Here is a 20144-nt window from a genome sequence, read left to right on the forward strand (position 1 = left end):
AGAACTGCACAAAATGCTTTAAGTTAGACTTAAGTTAAATTTTAAATAAATTAGCACAATATCCCAACTCTTCTGTCCCCCAAATCACAAAGGCAAGCATGCCACCTGCCTTCATCACCACCCTATCAATGTGGGCTAAACTAGAAGCTTGGACCCCTCAGTGCACTAATGTACGTCTTCCCAAAAACCATCCCTTTGCATTTGTCAGGATTAAACTCTCTGCCAATACTCTGCCCAACTTTCCATCTGGTCTGTACCCTGCCAAGGTCATAGGTAAGCTTATTTATCTGTGTCGCCACTAATATTTGTATCATGTAAACAAATCTAACCAACGATTGCAAAGTGAAACCAAGCAAACAAAATTACTAATTCACCTCTCACTGATACACAGTTCTCAACTTCACTGCTAAATAAGCAATGCTGCAGATCTGGTGTAGATTCTTGTTAAAAACTGGACATGAGATTGATGCTGAAAGTAGATAATCTCTCAAGTACAGTTAAGTATTCAGTTATTTAAAAAAGAAAAGCATGCCACAAGGACTAGTTTGCTGAGTATACTTATTTTAATAAATTACTTTTATATGTACATTATATACAGTTCTGGATGAGGCACAATTGAAGAAAGTGGTAATGTAACTGTAGCAGGGAACAAACACCAGAGTCAATTTTTGTGCAGTTCCTGCTTTCTATTTCAGAAAAATATATTTTATAATACTTTTTAAAATGCAAAATATTTTAAGGTATTCTCTTCACAATATTGTAATAGAGCACAACTTAATGAAATAGATCATTACCATGTTCTGCAAAGTAATCAAAATTAGGTGGGTCACATTTTAAATAAATCTGAAACAATGTTAGAAGTTCTCAATTAGAAGTCTGGCTCTAACTCACTACTACATGTGAAAAAACTGATGGAACTAGAAGAGTTTGCTTTCTCTGAAATCAAGTCTGATTGGATATTAATGAAGTGTGTTGAGGAGGGAACTTTGACGTGCTAAAGGACATCTGTCAAAAGTGCCAACAGTAATCTAACTGGTGATTTTGCCAGTGGTGAATAATATTTTTAGGGATGCCAGTTGAGCTGTTTCAGTAACACCAATTAGAAAAATCACACTTCACTAAGTACTTTTAAAGATAGCAAATGCAATTGTGGAGAGTCATAACTTAGGCTTTTGCCTTTCCCCATATTTGTTCTTAACCCAATAAACAGAAATTAAGTAGATGATCACCTCATTTTAATATGTGCTATAATCCCAAAATAACTTTGTTCAGTGCATTTCTTCAGTTTGTATTTGAAGACAAAGACCACCAAGAATCATGGAAACATTATATATATATATGAATTTTAAAAAAAAACAGATTTCAAGGGGGAGCATTTAGTTTCTGTATTGGTTTCACAAGTAAACAACAGGCAATATTGAAATATGTGTTTTTGGAGATGATATTTTTGGGAGGGTAGGCAGATCTTCACTGCTTATCAGACCACAAAAACTAATTAAGGATGATTCATTTGAAAAAGTTTACCCAAAAAAAAAGCCATGGTTTACAGTAACAATTACAAAAATGTTTACCAATTTCCATAGTTAAATTTAATGATCATTTTACCAATCAGACTTTTATGATTAAAATATTAAATTAATGAAACAATTTCATCCAACAGTATATTTGTGTACATTTGGATCAATAATTTTTCATCAGAAGCGTGCATCTTTCAAACATAATAAACAGGAGTTTCATAAACATCAGGGAAGAAGTTTTTGTACATGCCAAGAGAACATCTCAGAACCAAAGTTCAAACTGAATATCATTCATACAGGCTAGAGCCCTAAAGCACAAGAGCGAAGAAGGGTGGATATGAGCAGGCCTATGAAGCTGCATATAGGCTAAAGCTGAGGTAGCAGATTAATGTGTTTGAGGCTGTGCACAGTTAGCAGCTGAGGCCAAGTGCAAGGAAAGAACAAAGACATTGTTATTCTGCTAAACTGGACAACTTTTTTCAGTTTTAGTAAAACCATTTGGACTTTTAATAATAGGCAGCTTTTCACGAGTACAAAAGGTTTCTCTATATTCCCCATTATACTTTGTTTTAAATGTTAAATATAAATTTTGTCAAAAATAGTATGATTAGATAATTAATATTGTTCTTTTTTACAAAACTGTAGTTACTTTCACAGGTCAAATTTTATTTGTACCTTAAAGTAAAAGCAATAAATTGGATTCTTCAAGCCACTGCCATAGGATTTATACAAGCCTTAAAATGCTCATTTAACTATCCATATAAAACTCTAAAGAAACTAGTATTTCTTTAATTACAGACAGTTAAATTGCCTGGCATTTTAACACAAAAAAAATGATAGCTCATTTAATGTAACCACTATGGTTCTAAAGGGAATTCTTCATCTGCAAATAGTCACCAAAATAGTGAGCTTCACATTCTCACGATATATTTTGCTCAAATTTGTAGGCTGTGGGAATGTTGGGCTGCAGTTTCAAAGTTTGCATTCTTCTAAAGTTTGCCAAGTTAACTGAACTTATGAGTTGCATAGCCGTCTTCAAAGATCAATACATACATCACTATTCAGATCCTTTCCCTTTGTTTCAGCTCCACTTTGTGGAGAAAAGGGACTGAACACAAATAAATGTGATGTGAAATGAATGCAGTCTGTTACAGTAGATTGTGTTGTTGTTGAGGGGTTAGCAGTCTACATTATTTGCAGACAGATGTAACAAAACTGAAATCCGAGAGTTCATTATTCTGGGGTAATAAACTGATCGGATTAACATGTACAAAATATTGTCCCTTTCCACTGATGCACAAGTTACAACCCTGAGATGTGAATCTGAATGCATCTTTCTCCAAAATTATCTGAGCATCGATTAGTCAACTAAACTGGAATTACCACCATCAGGATAACACTTCAAACAAGTACTTGAAGAACTGGCAGTGCTGGAAACATTTGTTCAAGTAGCTTGCAATAAAAGCATCCTGGTACATCGACTTTCACGGACCTTAAAGTCCTTCTTCAAAATGACTCCCTTTGGTTTTTCAATGACCAGTAGTTCTATTGCATTTAACAGATTGTTCTTTGTTTGGATCTGTTTATTTTCCTTCAATGCCATAAAGCTGGTCCCTTCATACACTACTGTCCCGCAGCAGCGGCTCATTGTCCTCATCACTGCCAACGGGAGGAGTGGTGGGAATGTTGCCGAGATTGATGCTATGCTTCCTCACGTTATTGGCTTTACCAGACATGTTGTGCTCAGGGATAAATAAGGCAACCAAAAAAGCTACCAGGACTGTAATGGCTCCAAATAAGAAAGGTGGTCCAGGGATAATTGATTCCTGAATGAATAGATATTTAACAAATGAGTAAAGCAGCAATCGTCAAAATCATTTTTGAACACAGAGTGACTAATCAAAAACTATTTGAAACAAGAAAGGATGATCAACCCCTGACGGGTTACAAAGAGAACCTTAGAAGAGAGGCAAATAAAACAAAGAGTTTTGGGATATACACTTAATGGACACTTTATTAGGTACATCTATACACCTGCTAGTTAATGCAAATATCTAATCTGCCAATCATGGTAGTAGCTCAATTCACAAGAGCATGCAGACATGGTCAAGAGGTTCAATTGTTGTTCAGACCAAATATTAGAATAGGGAAGAAATGGATCTAAGTGACTTTGATTTTTGGCGCCAAAAGGGGTGGCCTGAGTACTTTAGAAACAGTTGATCTCCTGGCATTTCTTACGCACAATAGTCTGTAGAGTTTAAAGAGAATGGTGCATAAAAACAAAACAAAAATTGACTGAGTGGCAGTTCTGTGGGCGAAAATGTCTTGTTAATGAGAGAGAACAGACTGGTTCAAGCTACAGGAAGGTGACATCAGCTCTAATAACCAGGCGTTACAACAGTGGTATGCAGAAGAGCATCTCTTAATGAACATGTCAAACCTTAAAGTGAATGGCTACAGCACAAAAAACCACAAACATACACTCAATGACTTTTATTAGGTACAGCAGGTACCTAATAAAGTGACACTGAATGCATTTCCAATTGAATGGTATGGACAATTAAAATCATGGCTGCCAGCTATGGGGCAACAGGAGTGGGAGTGTGAGCACACACGAAGCATCCGGAATAAGACTTGTGACTGGGAAGGATTAGAAATGTAGGGTGAGATTTCAATCCCAGAACAAGAACTTTAATCACTAGAATTTAAAGGGCTTTTTTACTGATGGGCTGAGGTTGGTGGCAGAGACCAAGAATCAATAATGTCAACAAAGATGTTGGGAACATCGACATTATGGGAGAAGACACAAACAATGGTTTTTATCTTATACTTAAGTTTAGAGGGAGAAGAGAGAAAACCAAGTCACAGAGTAGGGCATTAGAAAGTCAACTTTTGAGCATCAAAGATTCCAGAGTTTCAGAGGCAAAGAGATTGAAGCAAGAACAGTATTATAGAATTGGAAAATGTCTCTGACAGAGGAAACATGGAATTAGAAGTTTAGCTCAGAGTCACAAAATAATGTAAACAATCTGCTCTAGCCTGAGACAGTGGCAGTGCATTAAGGTAAAATTTCAAGACTGTAATAGGGAGCAAATACAATGTCTTTGCAGTTTCTAAAGTTCATCTGGATAATTTATATTCACTTACTAAACTGAACACATAACTGATGTGATAGTCTTGCCAGGAGATAGTGAAGTAGGAACATGACGTGTTGAGGAGACAAAAGGCTGGTTAAATTCTAAACACTGTACAGTAATATTAGATTAAGATCCTGTATTCAGTCTGTGCCTGGAGGATAAATTCACTCATGCCATTAGAAAGCAGAGACACATGATTATTACATTTGAAATTCAGACTCAAATCACTAATTAAAGGGGACTCCAAATAATCAAATACAAAATATCAATAAAACTCAGGTCTACCAATACAAACGCGCAAAAAAATTTCAAAAAACAATGAAAAGCCAGGGAATTTTAAAAAATCATTTGCTGAAATTAATTTACCAAAATCCTGCTGAATAAACATATAATTGCTTGAGGCCAATTTTTGTGTTTATAGTTTTGTTGAAATTAGTACAAAAATGCAAATAAATATTAAATTTAGAAACCATTGTAGATGAGATTTTACCTCTATTTTGGAAGTTTGCACATTAACTGTTTTGTCAGGGACTGCATCCAGCTCCACATGGAACAGGTAGAAAATAAATCCATACAGAGCAGGTCCGAGGCCATTGCACAATCCTCTGATTCCTGTGATCATGCCTTGGACAACACCTAAAAAAAGTTAATAATTAGATTATAAACCAAAACAATTACTTCAGAAATGAATTTGTGCCAACATTAACATAACTTAAAAATGTAAGGCAACAAACCAGATGAGGAGGTCTTTTCAAAAACACTTGACAATGCAATAAGCTCACGACTCATCTTTCTACCACAAATCCACTTTCTAGCAATGTCTTAATGTCCGTTTAACACCCTTAGTAGTCAGAATCTATCAATTTTATTCAGATAGCATTTCCCATGCAATGTTTATTTGTGAAATAAATGAGACAACTTGTCAAAAACAAACTTTAAATGTGATTTTCCAACTGATTTAACCAATTCACTCATCATAACTGCTTGATTTACTTTGTTCAAATTCAAAAATCAGGATCACGTCCGATATCACTGTTTAATAATGATGTGAAATTTGTTGTTTTGCAGCAGTATAGTGCAAAGACACAAAATTGCTATAAATTACAACATAAATAAAAAGTGCCAAAAAAAAATGGAAACCAAGACAGCGTTCTTTGACCATTTAGCAATCTGATGGCAGAGGAGAAAAAGCTGTTTCTGAATTATTGAGTGTGGGTCTTCAGGCTCCTTTCCCCCTGCCTGATGGTAATAACATGAAGAGGGCATGTGCGGGAAGACGAAAATGATCCTTAGTGACAGAGAGTGAAGTTATTATTGTGATATCTTCGCTCTCCAATCTATCTCATTCCTGTAGGCCTCCTTACCAACAGCAGTGGTATCATCTGCAAATTTGTAAGTGGAATTTGAGCTGTACTTAGCCACATAGTCATGAGTACAGACAGTAGAGAAGTGATCTAAGCATGCATCCTTGAGATGCCCCTCTGCTGCAAGCAAGAAGGAGATATTATTCGCAATCCATACCGACTGTGTCTCCCAATGCAGGAGTTAAGGATCCTGTTGCACAGTGAGGTACAGAGGCCCAGGTTTAAAATCATGGTGATTAATACTAACAGGATGATGGTATTGAACATTGACCTATAGTTGATAAACAGCTGGCCGACATACATTTTGTTACTTTCTAGGCACCCCAAAGCAGTGTGGAGAGCCAGAGAGGTTATATATGCTGTAGACCTGTTGTAGCTAAGATCCAGGCTTGGACGTAAATAAAATATTAATATAATTGTACAAAATATAAATAACAATTTCCTTGTTTTGTTTTTACTTGTTGCCAAGGGGGAAAATACCCTTTGAAATTCACCAGTCATAAATATTTGGATCAAACTATCTAACTGAAAAGCAACTTAAAAAGCAATGAGTTGAGTGTTCTGAAAATCTGAAATAAAACAGAAGGCTCTGTAAGTGCTAAAAACTATGGTCAGTATTTATTTCAAATATTCATTCTGATTACCTACAAGTATTCATTTGTCTGACCTTGTATCCAATACAGTCTTGTTTTTATATCAATACGAGTTCAGTTTTTTCCAGAACCACCAACTAAATACAATTCATATTTATGAAAGATTTTGGACACAATCTGATATACAATTAACTTAAAAATTAAAGGTTAATAAATTAGTTAAAGGTAAATTACTATTGACAAAAATAATGAACGTCTTTTGACAAACAAAAATTAGATTTTAAAGTAACACACACAAAAAGCTGGAGGAATTCAGTAGGCCAGGCAGCCTCTGTGGAAAAGTGTCAACATTTTGGGCCGAGACCCTTCATCTGGACTGGTACTTCTTCCTCCCCTTCTTCTTATTCTGACTTTTCCTTCCTTTCCAGTCCTGATGAAGGGTCTCAGCCCAAAACATTGGTTACTCTCTTCCATAGATGCTGCATGACCTGCTGCATTTCTCCAGCATTTTGTGCATGTTGCTTTGGATTTCCAGCATCTGAAGATTTTTTTGTGTTTGTGAGACTTAAAGGAACCTTTACTTTCACAAACTACAATAGGCAAGCACAAGACTAAAGGAACAGCAGCATCACGAAGAAAAGGGTTCTAATTCAGAGTTAGGCTAATACCCCAATGGTCAGTATCAGGGGCCAGAACTTGTACAAAGCTTACCATCAAAATCCGCAGACATATGCCCCTTAAAAAAGTAGTGAGCAGCAAGGCCAATGATAAACAATTCTTTGGAGAGATTGATAAAAATAAAAGATGAAATTCAAAGTGGAGAAGAATGACACAATACATTTCGGTAAAAAATTAGGAAGAGGAAGTGGGAACCAAACTGGTACAAATAACAAGGAGGTGAAAAAGATTATGACCTGGGGGTTTATGTACATAAATCATTGATGGTAATTAACAGAGACTTTCCTTGAGCAAATGAGTTAAAGAGATACAGCTGATGTAGTTTACTTGAGCTTCCAAACGGCATTTGATTAGTTACCACAAAATAGGTTTGTGTCAAAATTGAAAGACATGGAATGGAGAGGCTGTATAGAAAGCTGGATAAATAACAAGAAAAGGACTAGTAGCGTTTGGGCAGGACTGGAAAGGAAGGGGAGAAGTCAGTAAAGGTGTTCACAGGTTGGTGCAAAAGTTTTTTCACATGTTTATATGTAATAAAGTAATGGACTGGGGAAACATTTCAGAGGACATAGAAAGTGGAGGTCTAATAATAGATTTCAAGAAGATGTGGACAGACTGGTGAGATCGACAGATGGGCAGTAACTGAAATTTAATGTTCAGGAACATGAGTTATTGCATTGGTAGGGACAAAATAAACCAGAGATGTCCAAAAGGGGTAAAAGGGAGATCTGGGGATAAACCTGCATATTGTGTTGAAAGAGTCACAATAAGGTGGTTATAAAAGCGTATGAGATCCTGGGCTTTATAAAGAGCCAAAGAGTACAAGAACAAGGAAGTAATAGCATAACACAATACAGAAACAGGCCATTCAGCCCACCACATTCACTTTGACGACAGTTACCCATCTACACCATATAAAGAACGATGTAAAGGCTTTGGAGAGTTTGCAGATTTATCTAAATAATTCCAGAGATGTGGGACTCGTGTGGATACATGGGAGATGCTTGGGCTGTTCACTTTCCAACTGAGGAGGTACCGAGAAATATTTAAAATCATGAATGGTAAAGAGAGCAAATGCAGAAACCACTCACACTGGCAGAGGGGATCAAGAACTAGAAAACATGCAGGGAAGATAATTTTTACAGAAGAACCGAAAGTGAAACAAGGGGATTGGGAAATGAAATGCAATGCCAGAAATAGTGCTGAAAGATGGGGAACTGGATAAATATCTGAAAACAAAAGAATTTGAAGAGCTATGGAAAAGTGGTTAAGGAGTGAGACTAGCTGGATTGGTTTTGCATAAGTCCAGTAGACTTAACAAGCCATATAACTTCCTTTTGCAACAATATTGGGTTTGTGGGATTTAAGGTAGCCAGGACATCTAACATCGGAGGAAGTTAAGAATCGAAAAAAGGGAGTAGTTATGTTTTAAATATAAAGAATGACTAATACCGTAAATGATTCAATTATCAAACCCACTGTCCATTATTAAGGACAATGACATTTCTTAAAATTTCAAATAAAACCTAGTCAAAACTGATTTTGCGCATTAGTTTTCATTTGAAGTGTTGAGAAATTCAATATGCAAAGACTTAAGCAGGATAGACTAAGAAATTGGAGGAGAATCAAATGTTTAATGATAAAATACAAAAAAAAAAGGTTGGGCTATCACCAATGTAACCACAAACATAATTGTTCATCCAGCAATCCTGTTAAGATCACTGCAGGATTCTGATATAAAATAAGGGAAGTGGTTGCCATGATAACTTAGTTATTTTTAGTTTGTGATTAAATCCTTCTTATTTTGGCATGCCTTTCTTCCTTTGTGGCCTAATGGCCATTTGGAGCAAAAGCTGAGCTTAATCTCTTAAGGGTACATTATGTTTATCATATGCTCCAAGTATCCTCTCAGTAAGTAAATGTTCATAATAATAATAAATATGTTTCTCAATTAGGTTAACAATAAAAGATTCTTAAATCTCCTCATTCAGGAATGAGTAAAATAATTTCAATGGAACAGCAAAGAAAACAATTTCTGAAGTTGAACCATTGTCAAAATTAGCTTAATAGTTGTGAGAGAATTTAAGAACTGCAAGGGTCCACTCGATACAAAAACAGAATACACTCTCTTAGCACACATTCTTTTTCACAAGCACATACAAGGAAGTAATCTTCCTTGCATACATTAAAGCATATAAAAACCTTGACCAAGCTAGTCATGGTACTTTAAGAATAATTGTCATGAATCTTTGAAATCAAAAGTAACCACATAGCCAAAATCAGATTTATTGCTACTTATGTTTGATTGCTATTAAAACTGTGACTGTGGAAAAACACCAGATGTCATGCAGTAAAGTATTTAATTGGGCAATGACTTGAAAATAAAAACTTATTTTAACATGACTATTCACAAAATAATGGATTCATCAAAGGATGAATTTGGAAACCCTTGCAAATACCCCAGAAAACCAGTATTTTCATTAACAATACAAACTTTACTTGACTAAAGAGTTACTCCTGAGATTATAGTCTCTGACTCGGCCATAGAATTTTCTTCATTATTGTAGATGGATTCAGATGACTTGATAAACCATAATACAGAACATAAGAAATAGGAACAGCAGGAAGCCATCTGGCTCATTCAGCCTGCTCGCCATTCAATAAGATCATGGCTAATCTGGGCATGGACTCATCTCCACCCATCTGTCTTTTCCCTATAACCCTTGATTCCTCTACTGTGCAAAAATCTATCCAACCTTGTCTTAAATATATTCACAGAGGTAGTCTCCAATGCATCACTGGACAGAGAAATTCATAGATGACGACTCATTGTAGACTCAGTAAATTGTCGACAATCATAAACATGAGAAAGAGTGCAGATGCTGGAAATGCAAAGCAACACATACTAAATACTGGAGGAACTCAGCAGGTCAGACAGACAGCATCTATGGAAATGAATGTTTTGGGCTGAGACTGTTCTTCAGGACTGGGAAGGAAGAGGGATGAAGCCAGAATAAAAAAGGTGGGGGAAGGGGAATGAGGATAGCTAGCAGGTGAAAGCTGAAGCAATGTTTTGCAGGAAAGATAAGGGCTGGAGAGGAAGGAATCTGATAGGAGGGAAAATTGGATCATAAGAGAAAGGAAAGGAGGAGGGGACCGGGGGTAGGGGTGATAGGCATGTAAGAGGTTAGAGTGGGGAATAGAAGAGGAGGAGAGGAGGAGGGAAAAATTGTTTTTACAGAAGGAGAAATTGATTTTCTTGCCATCAGGTTGGTGACTACCCAGACAAAATATAAGGCATTGCTCCTCCACCCTGAGGGTAGCCTCATCTTGGCATAAGAGAAGGCCATAGACCAACATGTTGGAATGGGAATGGGAATCAGAATTAAGATGTTTGGACATTTAGAAGTTCTACTTTTGGGCAATGGAGCAGAGGCACTCAATGAAGTGGTCCCCCAATTTACGACGGGTCTCATCAAAGTAGAGGAGGTCGCATCAGGAGCAGCAGACACAATAGATGACCCCAGCAAATTCGCAGGTGAAGTGTTATCTCACCTAGAAGGACTGTTTAGGTCCTTGAATGGAGGTGAGGGAGGAGGTGAATGATCAGGTGTAGCACTCCAGCTACTTGCAGGGATAGATGTCAGGAGGGAGATCAGTCGGAGGGATGAATGGACAAGGGAATCATGGAGGAAGTGATCCCTGCAGAAAGTGGGTGGGGGGAGCGAGGTAAAGAACTGTTTGGTGGTAGGATCCTTTTGGAGATGGCAGAAATTATAGAGGATGTTGAGGCTCATCAGGTGGTAAGCAAGGACAAGATTGTCTACAATTTTTACATTCAACGCAAAACTCAAACATGGAGAACTGCAACTGAGAATAGTAGTTATGTTGAAGCTTTGTACACGAAAGATATTAAAGCTATGATGAAACCAACTGTGACTTTTTTTTATTCCAACCACACAGGAATTTCATCATCTGAACCTCTTGTAAATCACAGATCCTTTGACTATGATTCCACAATTTAGTGAAACTTTGATTTTTGATAAATAGACAGTAAGTCATGAAGGGCCACTCTTCAAGGTAGATTAAAGTCCATCACTAGACACAATATAACTCAATTCAAATATGTAAACAAAAGGGCAAACAGGCAAATCTGATTCTTTTGGAAAGCATCAAATGTTTGCATTTTACAAATCATTCTGGAAGGTGATTTTCCATTGCTAATTTCAATTTATATTGTTTTCTCTCGAGTCATGAAATATTTCTCAAATAATACCATACTCCTATAGTGCATTTACTATAGTGCAAAGAAATGTGGCAGCTAAGTGCCAAATGAAAGGTCCTCCAAATTAGTTCAATGCAGTTGGTTAAAGAAGCAAGATTGTCCCAATTGAAGAAAGAATTCACCAATCCTTAAAATAATGTCACAGCTACTTTACATTCACAAGACAAAACATATATGTAGCCTAACATTCAGTGATGTAGCAGTCACCACTTTTGCATTGGAGTATCAGTCTGAATTTTGTGCACATGCTTCTAGGACTCATAATCTATTGACTCAGGAGCTAGGAGAGTTACTGAAGCCAACAAAGATCTTACTAATGCAGCCAAACAAGTACCATGGTGGTCAATGGACAACAGCACCACATCCATTAAAAAAGCTGTATGTGTGCAAGTTGCAGATTGCAACCACACCTCAGATGGTGATTCCTTCACAAATTGTGAAAAAGATAACCAGCAAATGAAACTGCTGTGAAGTCCTGTATGGAATCCAATCTAGTACTGGCACCAGAATACACAGACCAGTCCTCATATGCTATCATACGTCAATTAGTAGTCAGTACAAGTAGCAGCTGCTGTGTTTAGAAAGCTGAGCTTGGCAAAAATAGGAGAGGTCCTGTGTCAGAAAATGAATATCCATCACAAAATTAAGTCCCCTCTTTGTTTCTACCATTGTGAAGTTTCAATATAAATGTAAAACTGTCAACTTTATACAAAATTATCAAGAATTTTTAACTAACGTGAATGAGGTCAATAGAATACCCATCACCAACAACACTTATGGTGATACGACAAAGTTCAGATGCTACCTTCACAAAAAGATATTCTATTGTTGCCTCCAGTATATTACAGGATGATAACAAGTAAAGGTGTGGTAATTTTTTGGTGACTGATAGATGCTGCCTGACCTGCTGAGTTCCTCCAGCATTTTATGTGTGCTACTCATACCTCACAATTTTATACTTCCTTCTGTCTTTGTATCTCCACCAAACTCATCACAAAATAATTTTGTTTTATGGCACTGGAGGCAGCCAAGGTTACCAAGGTTTACCCAAGGTTTATTTTACACTGCAGATAATTTTACCTCAATTTGTGGCTCTCCTTCATTATTTCAATAAATATAGTGAATTGTTGGGTCTTAATACTGGTTCTCATGAAATACTGCTAGCTCTAACTACTAAGTGTCTTTGATTTCCACTCACTCTTGTAGTTAGGCACATCCTTACCTTTACCAAAGCGAGTCCAATTATGGACTAATTTTTCAATAACTTTTGTTAGATTAACCCATCTTAGCTATGGTTGTCCTGCCTGATGAAAATACTTCTGATGGTAACTTCTGGTACATTTGAGAACACGTCTCAACTCAGTTCCACAATAATTGTGTGAATTGTGTACATTTTGATGGTATTGAGTTTGCTGATTGCAAAGTTCTAAATTTAAACAGACCTTAAGCCCTGTTAGATATAAATAACCACAAGTACCTTCACTAAAGGAAGATTATACTGTAACTTATTATAGTTACTTATTATACTGTAACTTATTGTTACAGATTATACTGTAACAATCTTTGATGACTAGTTCACTTGTTTATTTGCCATGGTGAGTTTAGCTGCCAATTCCCACTATTTGAGTGGTGGGCTCCCCCCACCAAGAAGCAGATACTTCCAGATTTAGATTGGCAGATGGGTGTGTGTAGTAGAATATCAGGTTTAATTGAAACTGGAAAATTCAGTGAGCTGTAGGCTACTTAAGTCAAATACAACACATTGTTCTTCCTATTGCATTTATCAATGGATCTGGCTGAGGACATACAGGTTGGTGTGAGAGTTGGAAGAAGAAAATAACGTGCAAGCAGAAGCTAGGGATGCCACTGCAGACAAGGTGTGATGCAAAACAGCCTAATAAACTACGTTTGTTTCTCTCGTGTACAGGAGGCAACGTCATGAACATCATATCCAAGAGACCAAGTTGGAAGTGACTTAAATATCATGTCATAACTTTTACTTTGTACACAGAAAATTCTTAGAATCCATTATTTTACTCTCTCAAGTCAGAATGATTTTTTAAAAGTGTAAGCAGCCTGTCCTGATACATCTGTGAAGGTGGTAATTTGGCCTGTCGTTCCTTTACCAGTTCCCTGTTCACTTGCTGTTCCTTCATAGCCCTGCAAGTTTTTCATCTCGCTGAAACTTAGTATTAGAATCAACTTCTATACTCTTTGCGGCTATAAATTCCAAATGATAATATCCAACGTTATTAAAAATTACACCAACGTTTCCTTGCTTTGACGTACTTAAAAGATAATTCCAGTTTGGAAGAGTTGCTAGAAAGGCAATCAGATTCAAAAGCATATTGTATGAGCAATTGTCCTGCCTATTATTAACTTACAGAATCCATTGCCTGCATCAAGACTGTATTCTCAACTAGAAAACTTGAAAAGGCAGAACTGATCTTTGGAACAGTTTTATAATTATCAACAAGTAACAACTGAATTTCAAATTGAGCACTGGCAATAAATGAAGCTTGTCTGCTTAATACATAAGGTGAGGAGAAATTACTTGCCTTGCTGATCAGAATCTGCATTGGTTGAAACCAGAGCACTTATTGCTGGAAAAGTAATACTGGACATTGCTGCTACAGCTCCGGCTGCCCACATCATCCTAAAATGGCAAGCAACAATTATGGACTAAACACCAGAATCTCTTGCCAGTTCATTTTGTGTAATTATGATGCAAGAGCAAGACTGCAACCAATTTACATTTTTTCACAAACTGAAAATATAATGTAGAAATTCCACAAGAGCATTATTTTTTCTGGATAATAGAAAATAGAAATAAATAATATTTGTGAAAATATTAAGTAACACCTGCTTACATTTATGCATTCTGCACACAAAGTTAATGGAGAACCCTCAAAAGGAAGAATTTATAAGCTTAAGCATTCAAAAGTCCAGTTGTTTTTAGCACTACTTACCAGGGCTGGGATCCAAAGCCATACCAAGCTAGTTGCAACATTTGAAATCCAAGACCAAGAAGAACTGTGTTCTTATTACCAATGGACCTCATTAGGATACCAAGGAATACAGTCTGTGAAAAACAATCACGAAAAACATTATTGAGCCAATTTAAAAACGCGAACACGAGGAAATCTGTAGATGCTGGAAATGCAGGCAACACACACAAAAAGCTGGAGGAATGCAGGGTCTCGGCCTGAAAAGTCGACTGTACTTCTTCCTATAGATGCTGCCTGGCCTGCTGCGTTCCACCAGCAATTGTGTGTGTGTGTTGATTGAGCCAATTTCTTAGCTAATAAGCTCAAGAAATGAAGAATCAATGAAAATAAGGAAAAAAAAGATATTTTTTTGCGAACTTGACAGTTCAACAACAAAGCAAATCATATTTCTTTTTTCTTTTTAAATCTTTTTATTAATTTTAAACAAACATAAATGAAACATGGATACAGTGTTTGAAAGTACATAATTAATAGTTTAAATAGACATTCAGATGTATAATAATAAAAATATATAACCTCTCAAACTCAGAACATTAATGAACAAAGAAGTAAAAAGAGAAAAAAAAGAAAAACCCCAAAAAAAAGAAAGAGAAAAAAAAACAAAAAAACCCACTAATCAACATGGGCCATTGAATAATATTAAGTACATAAGTGCCAATAACTCCGAACCTCCATCCAAATAATTAAGGATAATATAAGTAAGGTTTAGGAAAAAACAATTCAACTCATGTGAAAATGTTGAATAAAAGGTCTCCAAGTTTCTTCAAATTTAACTGAAGGATCAAAAACCACACTTCTAATTTTTTCTAAACTCAAACAAGAAATAGTTTGAGAAAACCACTGAAATATAGTTGGAGGATTAATTTCTTTCCAATTCAATAAAATAGATCTTCTAGCCATTAATGTAACAAATGCAATCATTCGCTGAGATGAAGCGGATAAATGATTATTATCCGTCATTGGTAAACCGAAAATTGCAGTAAGAGGATGCGGTTGGAAATCAATATTTAAAACTCTTGAAATAATACTGAAAATATCTTTCCAATAATTTTGTAAACAAGGACAAGACCAGAACATATGAGTCAATGAAGCAACATCAGAATGACATCTATCGCAGGTTGAATTAAGATGAGAATAAAATCGAGCCAGTTTATCCTTAGACATGAGCTCTATGTACAACCTTAAATTGTATTAGGGCATGTTTAGCACAAATAGAGGACAAATTTACCAATAATAAAATTTTATCCTATTGCTCAGTAGATATAGGACAATGCAACTCTTGCCATTCCTTCTTAATTTTTTCTGATACATCTGACTGTAAATTCATGATCATCTTATAAATGATGGCTACTAAACCCTTTTGATAAGGATTAAGGGCTAAAATTCTTTCTGTAATGTCCAAAGGACATTCTTTCGAAAAAGACTGTAACTCATTATACAAAAAATTTCTAACTTGCAAATATCTTAAAAAATGGGTTTTAGGTAAATTATATTTATACTACTTGCCCACAATGGGTAAATTTGGAATGTAAATCTGTGCAAGATTTTTCATTGATTTCAATCTTAGGATCTTCACTTCCTTTCTCTTTATTCAAATTGAATAAACAGATAACTAATCCTATAGTCAGATATACATAACGAACTTGGTTTCAATTTCGTAAATTTTTTGGTTTGAATAAATTTATTTTATCATGTCCTATAATATCTAATTTTTTTTTTGGCCTTCATTTATGGATCAAGCTTTTCTTTTATGGAAAACAAAAGGTATAACATGTTTTCGTGATCTGTTTCTGGATGATAACATTATGTCCTTTGAACAGCTAACTAAAGCAAATCATATTTCTTAACTAAGTGATGTAATGGAAATGGTTATTTTCACAGTAAAAACAAAATCAGTAACTTGTGTTAAAACTAAATCACAATACAGACTACAGCAAAACCTCAAGCTGCTTGGACTATCCTGAAAAGGTATTTTGATGTTAATGTCATTATAGACTTTAACAGAAACAGGACTGAACTACAAACAGAATGAGATACTAGGCTAACAAAAGTTGAATACATTGAAATCAGTGTGGGTTAAAATCTCTCTAACTTTATACAACAGTAAAACAAACTGGATACAAGTAAATTTAAAGCATTTAAACTGAAACTAAATTGAAGGTAAACAAAATGACCCAACTTTTAACAAAGGACAAGTTTTATGATCAGATAAGCTATGGTTGAATAGATCATCATAAAGGCTATTCCTCCAGCAACAGTCTCATAAGACACCAGTAATATCAGGTTTAATGTGATAAGTAACATTACTTACTCTACACTTGGGGAAAAAAAAGTTCATTTTTAATTGCACATTTATTTTCTCCCCTCCCTTAATTTACTTGAATTCAACTTAGTTAAAATAAACCTTTAAACTCGCATGTGTGTAAGTAAACACCATTGCACATATTAGGTTGTGCGTTTAGTTTTAATACTGGAAATCCTAGTCTGCAAAGTTACCTCCATAGGAATTTCCAGAACATTAATATACAAAACCATTCAATACACACCTGTGCTATTATAGAGAGGATTCCCACCACAGCTATAAAGGCTGCAAGATTCCCAGGAGAAAAATCTATAACCTGGGAAAATAGTCAAAATTTTAGGTTCAAAGTTAATTTATTATCAAAGTACACATCATCAAATACTAACTTAAAACAAATAGGCAAAGCAGAAGCTGCATGATTTGCCTAGATCAGCAGAACAAAATGAGAACATTGTAGCTATGATTTATACAATTGTATAGAAATTATAGTTTCCTATCAATGGGATTTTCAATGGTTGATAATTTTATTTTAGGGTTTACTTGTAAAATAAAACCTTGCTGATACTCTTCCTCAATTTTCTTAATAAAATTCATCATTTTTGGCCTTCAGGAAGTTGCAGATCTTCTAATATACAACACCAACATCATTCAAAATTGCTTGAAATAAAAATTGTGAGGAAAAAGGCAAAAGGTAATGTTGACCTATTCACATTACAAAGGCAGAAAAACACTTAAAATTGGAGAAAACCCCAGCTGTAATGCCCTCCTTGCAATCCCAACCAAGTAGTTTGTTGACATCAAACTCAAATACAGTGTTAACTCAAAACATTTATTACCAATATAATGAAATATATTGTGGCCAGAATTTATCACATTCTAAATTCTGGTCATACTTACTGGGCAAGCTAATGGCACCATTGAAGCTGTACACAAGATCAAAAAAATGCTAAGTGAATGATTTTATACAAACCTGTCTAAGATAAAGGAAAAAGCTGGAGTACTGTCCAGCTTCAGGCAGGTACGAGAGAAACACAGTTATGCAGATTAGCAGCACAGTGGTGTCCTTCCCAACCTTCTTCAAGGACTGCAACAAAAAAAAACTACCTTGTAAGTGCTGTCAGCCTCAAGTCACTTAGGATCTATTATAATTGATCAGAACCTCACAGTACTTGACCCAACATCCTAAATCTGAATAGCATGACCGAACACAGAACAAATACAAACGTGCTGAAATGCATAGGGAAATCAAGATTAAAGGAATAACACTGAAAAAGATTATTGCAAAAAAGAGGAACGGGTATGGATTCAGGTAGCATGCAAAGTGGAGTCTACATATCCTGCATTCTCTACCCACTTCAAATCAGATATTGCAAGTAAATGAAAATAATAAGATGTGAAATACTGTCTGATTCAGGTAGCAGTTATGCAACTGTGATATTTGGGACTGGTCAGTCCACTCAGTAAAAAAACAGAACAGGAAATTTAAGTGAAGACTGAGACTTAGGCAAGATGCACTGTAGTGTTACTGTGAGCATGGCAGTTATTTAAAGAGCAGATGAAGACTTCTTATATTTCTGGTATCTTGCATGGTAGCATAGCGGTTAGTACAATACTTTAGAGTGTCAATAATTGGGGTTCAATTCCTGCCACTGTCTGTAAGGGGTTTATATGTTTCCAGTGTGGGTTTCCTTTAGGTGTTCTGGTTTCCTCCCACATTCCAAAAGATGTACCAGTTCAGGTTAAGTTGTTTTGGGCAGGCAATGTTTGCACCAGAAGCATGGCAACACTTGCCGGCTGCCCCCAGCACATCCTTGGACTGTGTTGGTTGTTGATGCAAATGATGCACTGCACTGTATGTTTCACTGCACATGTCACAAATAAAACCAACCTTTATCTTCAGCGTTACTTAAACCTTTCGTTTTCTACAACACAGGTAGTGCCATGGGAATTTGCAAGGTGTGCTGTATAAACTGAACAAAGTAAACAGGAAAGGGAGACTAATTCAGATTAGCCTAAATGACAGCAGACAAATAGCTTAGCCACCCCTGACAATCACACTGCTAATGGAGAATGTCCCTTTGTGATAGCAAAACCAAGGATTAGGTCACACTTTTTCCTATCAAACTATTATTGCTGTCAAGAGACAAGACTGTAGTTTGAAAATAGCATTATACTAATAAAGTGAAAGTCAATATGAGAAGAAAACAGCGCAAATTCTAATTCCGCAATTGTTCTCTGGCAAAAATATCCAAAGATGAGATAATGGATAATTTAACTGAAGGCACAGTGTTGGATAAAGCAACTAATTCTACTGGTACAACATCCATTGTGCGAAAGTGGAAATAATCAACTTTTGTTCTGAGCTTCTGCATATCATAGCATCCAGTATTATTAAATTCAATAATGTTTCCAATATTTGTTGAAGTGCAACACAATTTGAACTCATTTAGCAAACACTGCAAAATGTATCACCTTTGGATGAAAGATGTAATACTACCTCAGGGTAGCTTGTGGCAAAAGTCAGCCCAAGATAGTAGATCAACTCTATTTGCTTTTAGTGGGCCCAAGAGTTAAAATAAAAATGCATGAAACTTTTTTTTTAAATTAGAGATTAATTCTCTCCTTTTCTTTCCAACATAGGAACTAGCCATATAGCTCATCAAGTCTCTGACAGCTCCCAGAGTATTCCCATACTATGATAACTATTGTGTACATACAGAATAAAGCATACTTACAGAGAAAGGGTCTGCTTGCTCCCATGAGAAAGCTGATCCTCGTGAAGCTGGTCGAACCTTTTCGGGGAGAGATTCAGGCACAGCCACCAAGATAAAACAGATGTCCAATGCTGCAATTACAGTGGCCACATGTACCACCAGATCATCTCCATATTTACTAGAAAGATAAGCACCAATGGCAGGACTAATTACCAAGCTTGCTGCAAAGGTTGCTGATACCTGGAGAGGGAGAAGTGAGAAAAAAATTACTTAAAAGTTTCATTAACAAACTCAGTTTTCAAACAAGACTGGCAATTTATTAACTGCACACTATAAAAGCTAAAAAATAAACCTAACATATCATGGCCTATGGGTTTGATAAGAACCTGTCTCAGTCTACTAGCACTGACATAACAATTTGAGCTTCGAAGTAGGTCATTACAGTTGACCCACTGAAGGAACAAGACCAAAGAATCCAAATGTAATACTGCATTTGCGTGCTGAGTTATTATTAACCCTATTACAACTGTCTTCCAGGCTACAACA

At 36.0% G+C, this 20144-nt stretch overlaps 1 protein-coding gene across 1 annotated transcript in view; it reads right to left on the minus strand.

The window, feature by feature from the left end:
• Positions 1-1053: 1053 nt before the first annotated feature.
• LOC132394122 (hippocampus abundant transcript 1 protein-like) overlaps positions 1054-20144 on the minus strand; it is a 59589-nt gene continuing 40498 nt past the window's right edge. Inside the window, exons 6-12 of the mRNA XM_059969885.1 lie at positions 19620-19838; positions 17855-17968; positions 17129-17200; positions 14544-14656; positions 14133-14230; positions 5145-5290; positions 1054-3343 (exon numbers count right to left, since the gene is read on the minus strand). Of these exons, the coding sequence (XP_059825868.1) occupies positions 3134-3343; positions 5145-5290; positions 14133-14230; positions 14544-14656; positions 17129-17200; positions 17855-17968; positions 19620-19838 (972 nt within the window). The 3' untranslated portion in view covers positions 1054-3133. The remainder of the gene's footprint in view (positions 3344-5144; positions 5291-14132; positions 14231-14543; positions 14657-17128; positions 17201-17854; positions 17969-19619; positions 19839-20144) is intronic.

Source organism: Hypanus sabinus, chromosome 5, assembly GCF_030144855.1.
Source record: "Hypanus sabinus isolate sHypSab1 chromosome 5, sHypSab1.hap1, whole genome shotgun sequence".
Lineage (NCBI taxonomy): Eukaryota > Metazoa > Chordata > Chondrichthyes > Myliobatiformes > Dasyatidae > Hypanus > Hypanus sabinus.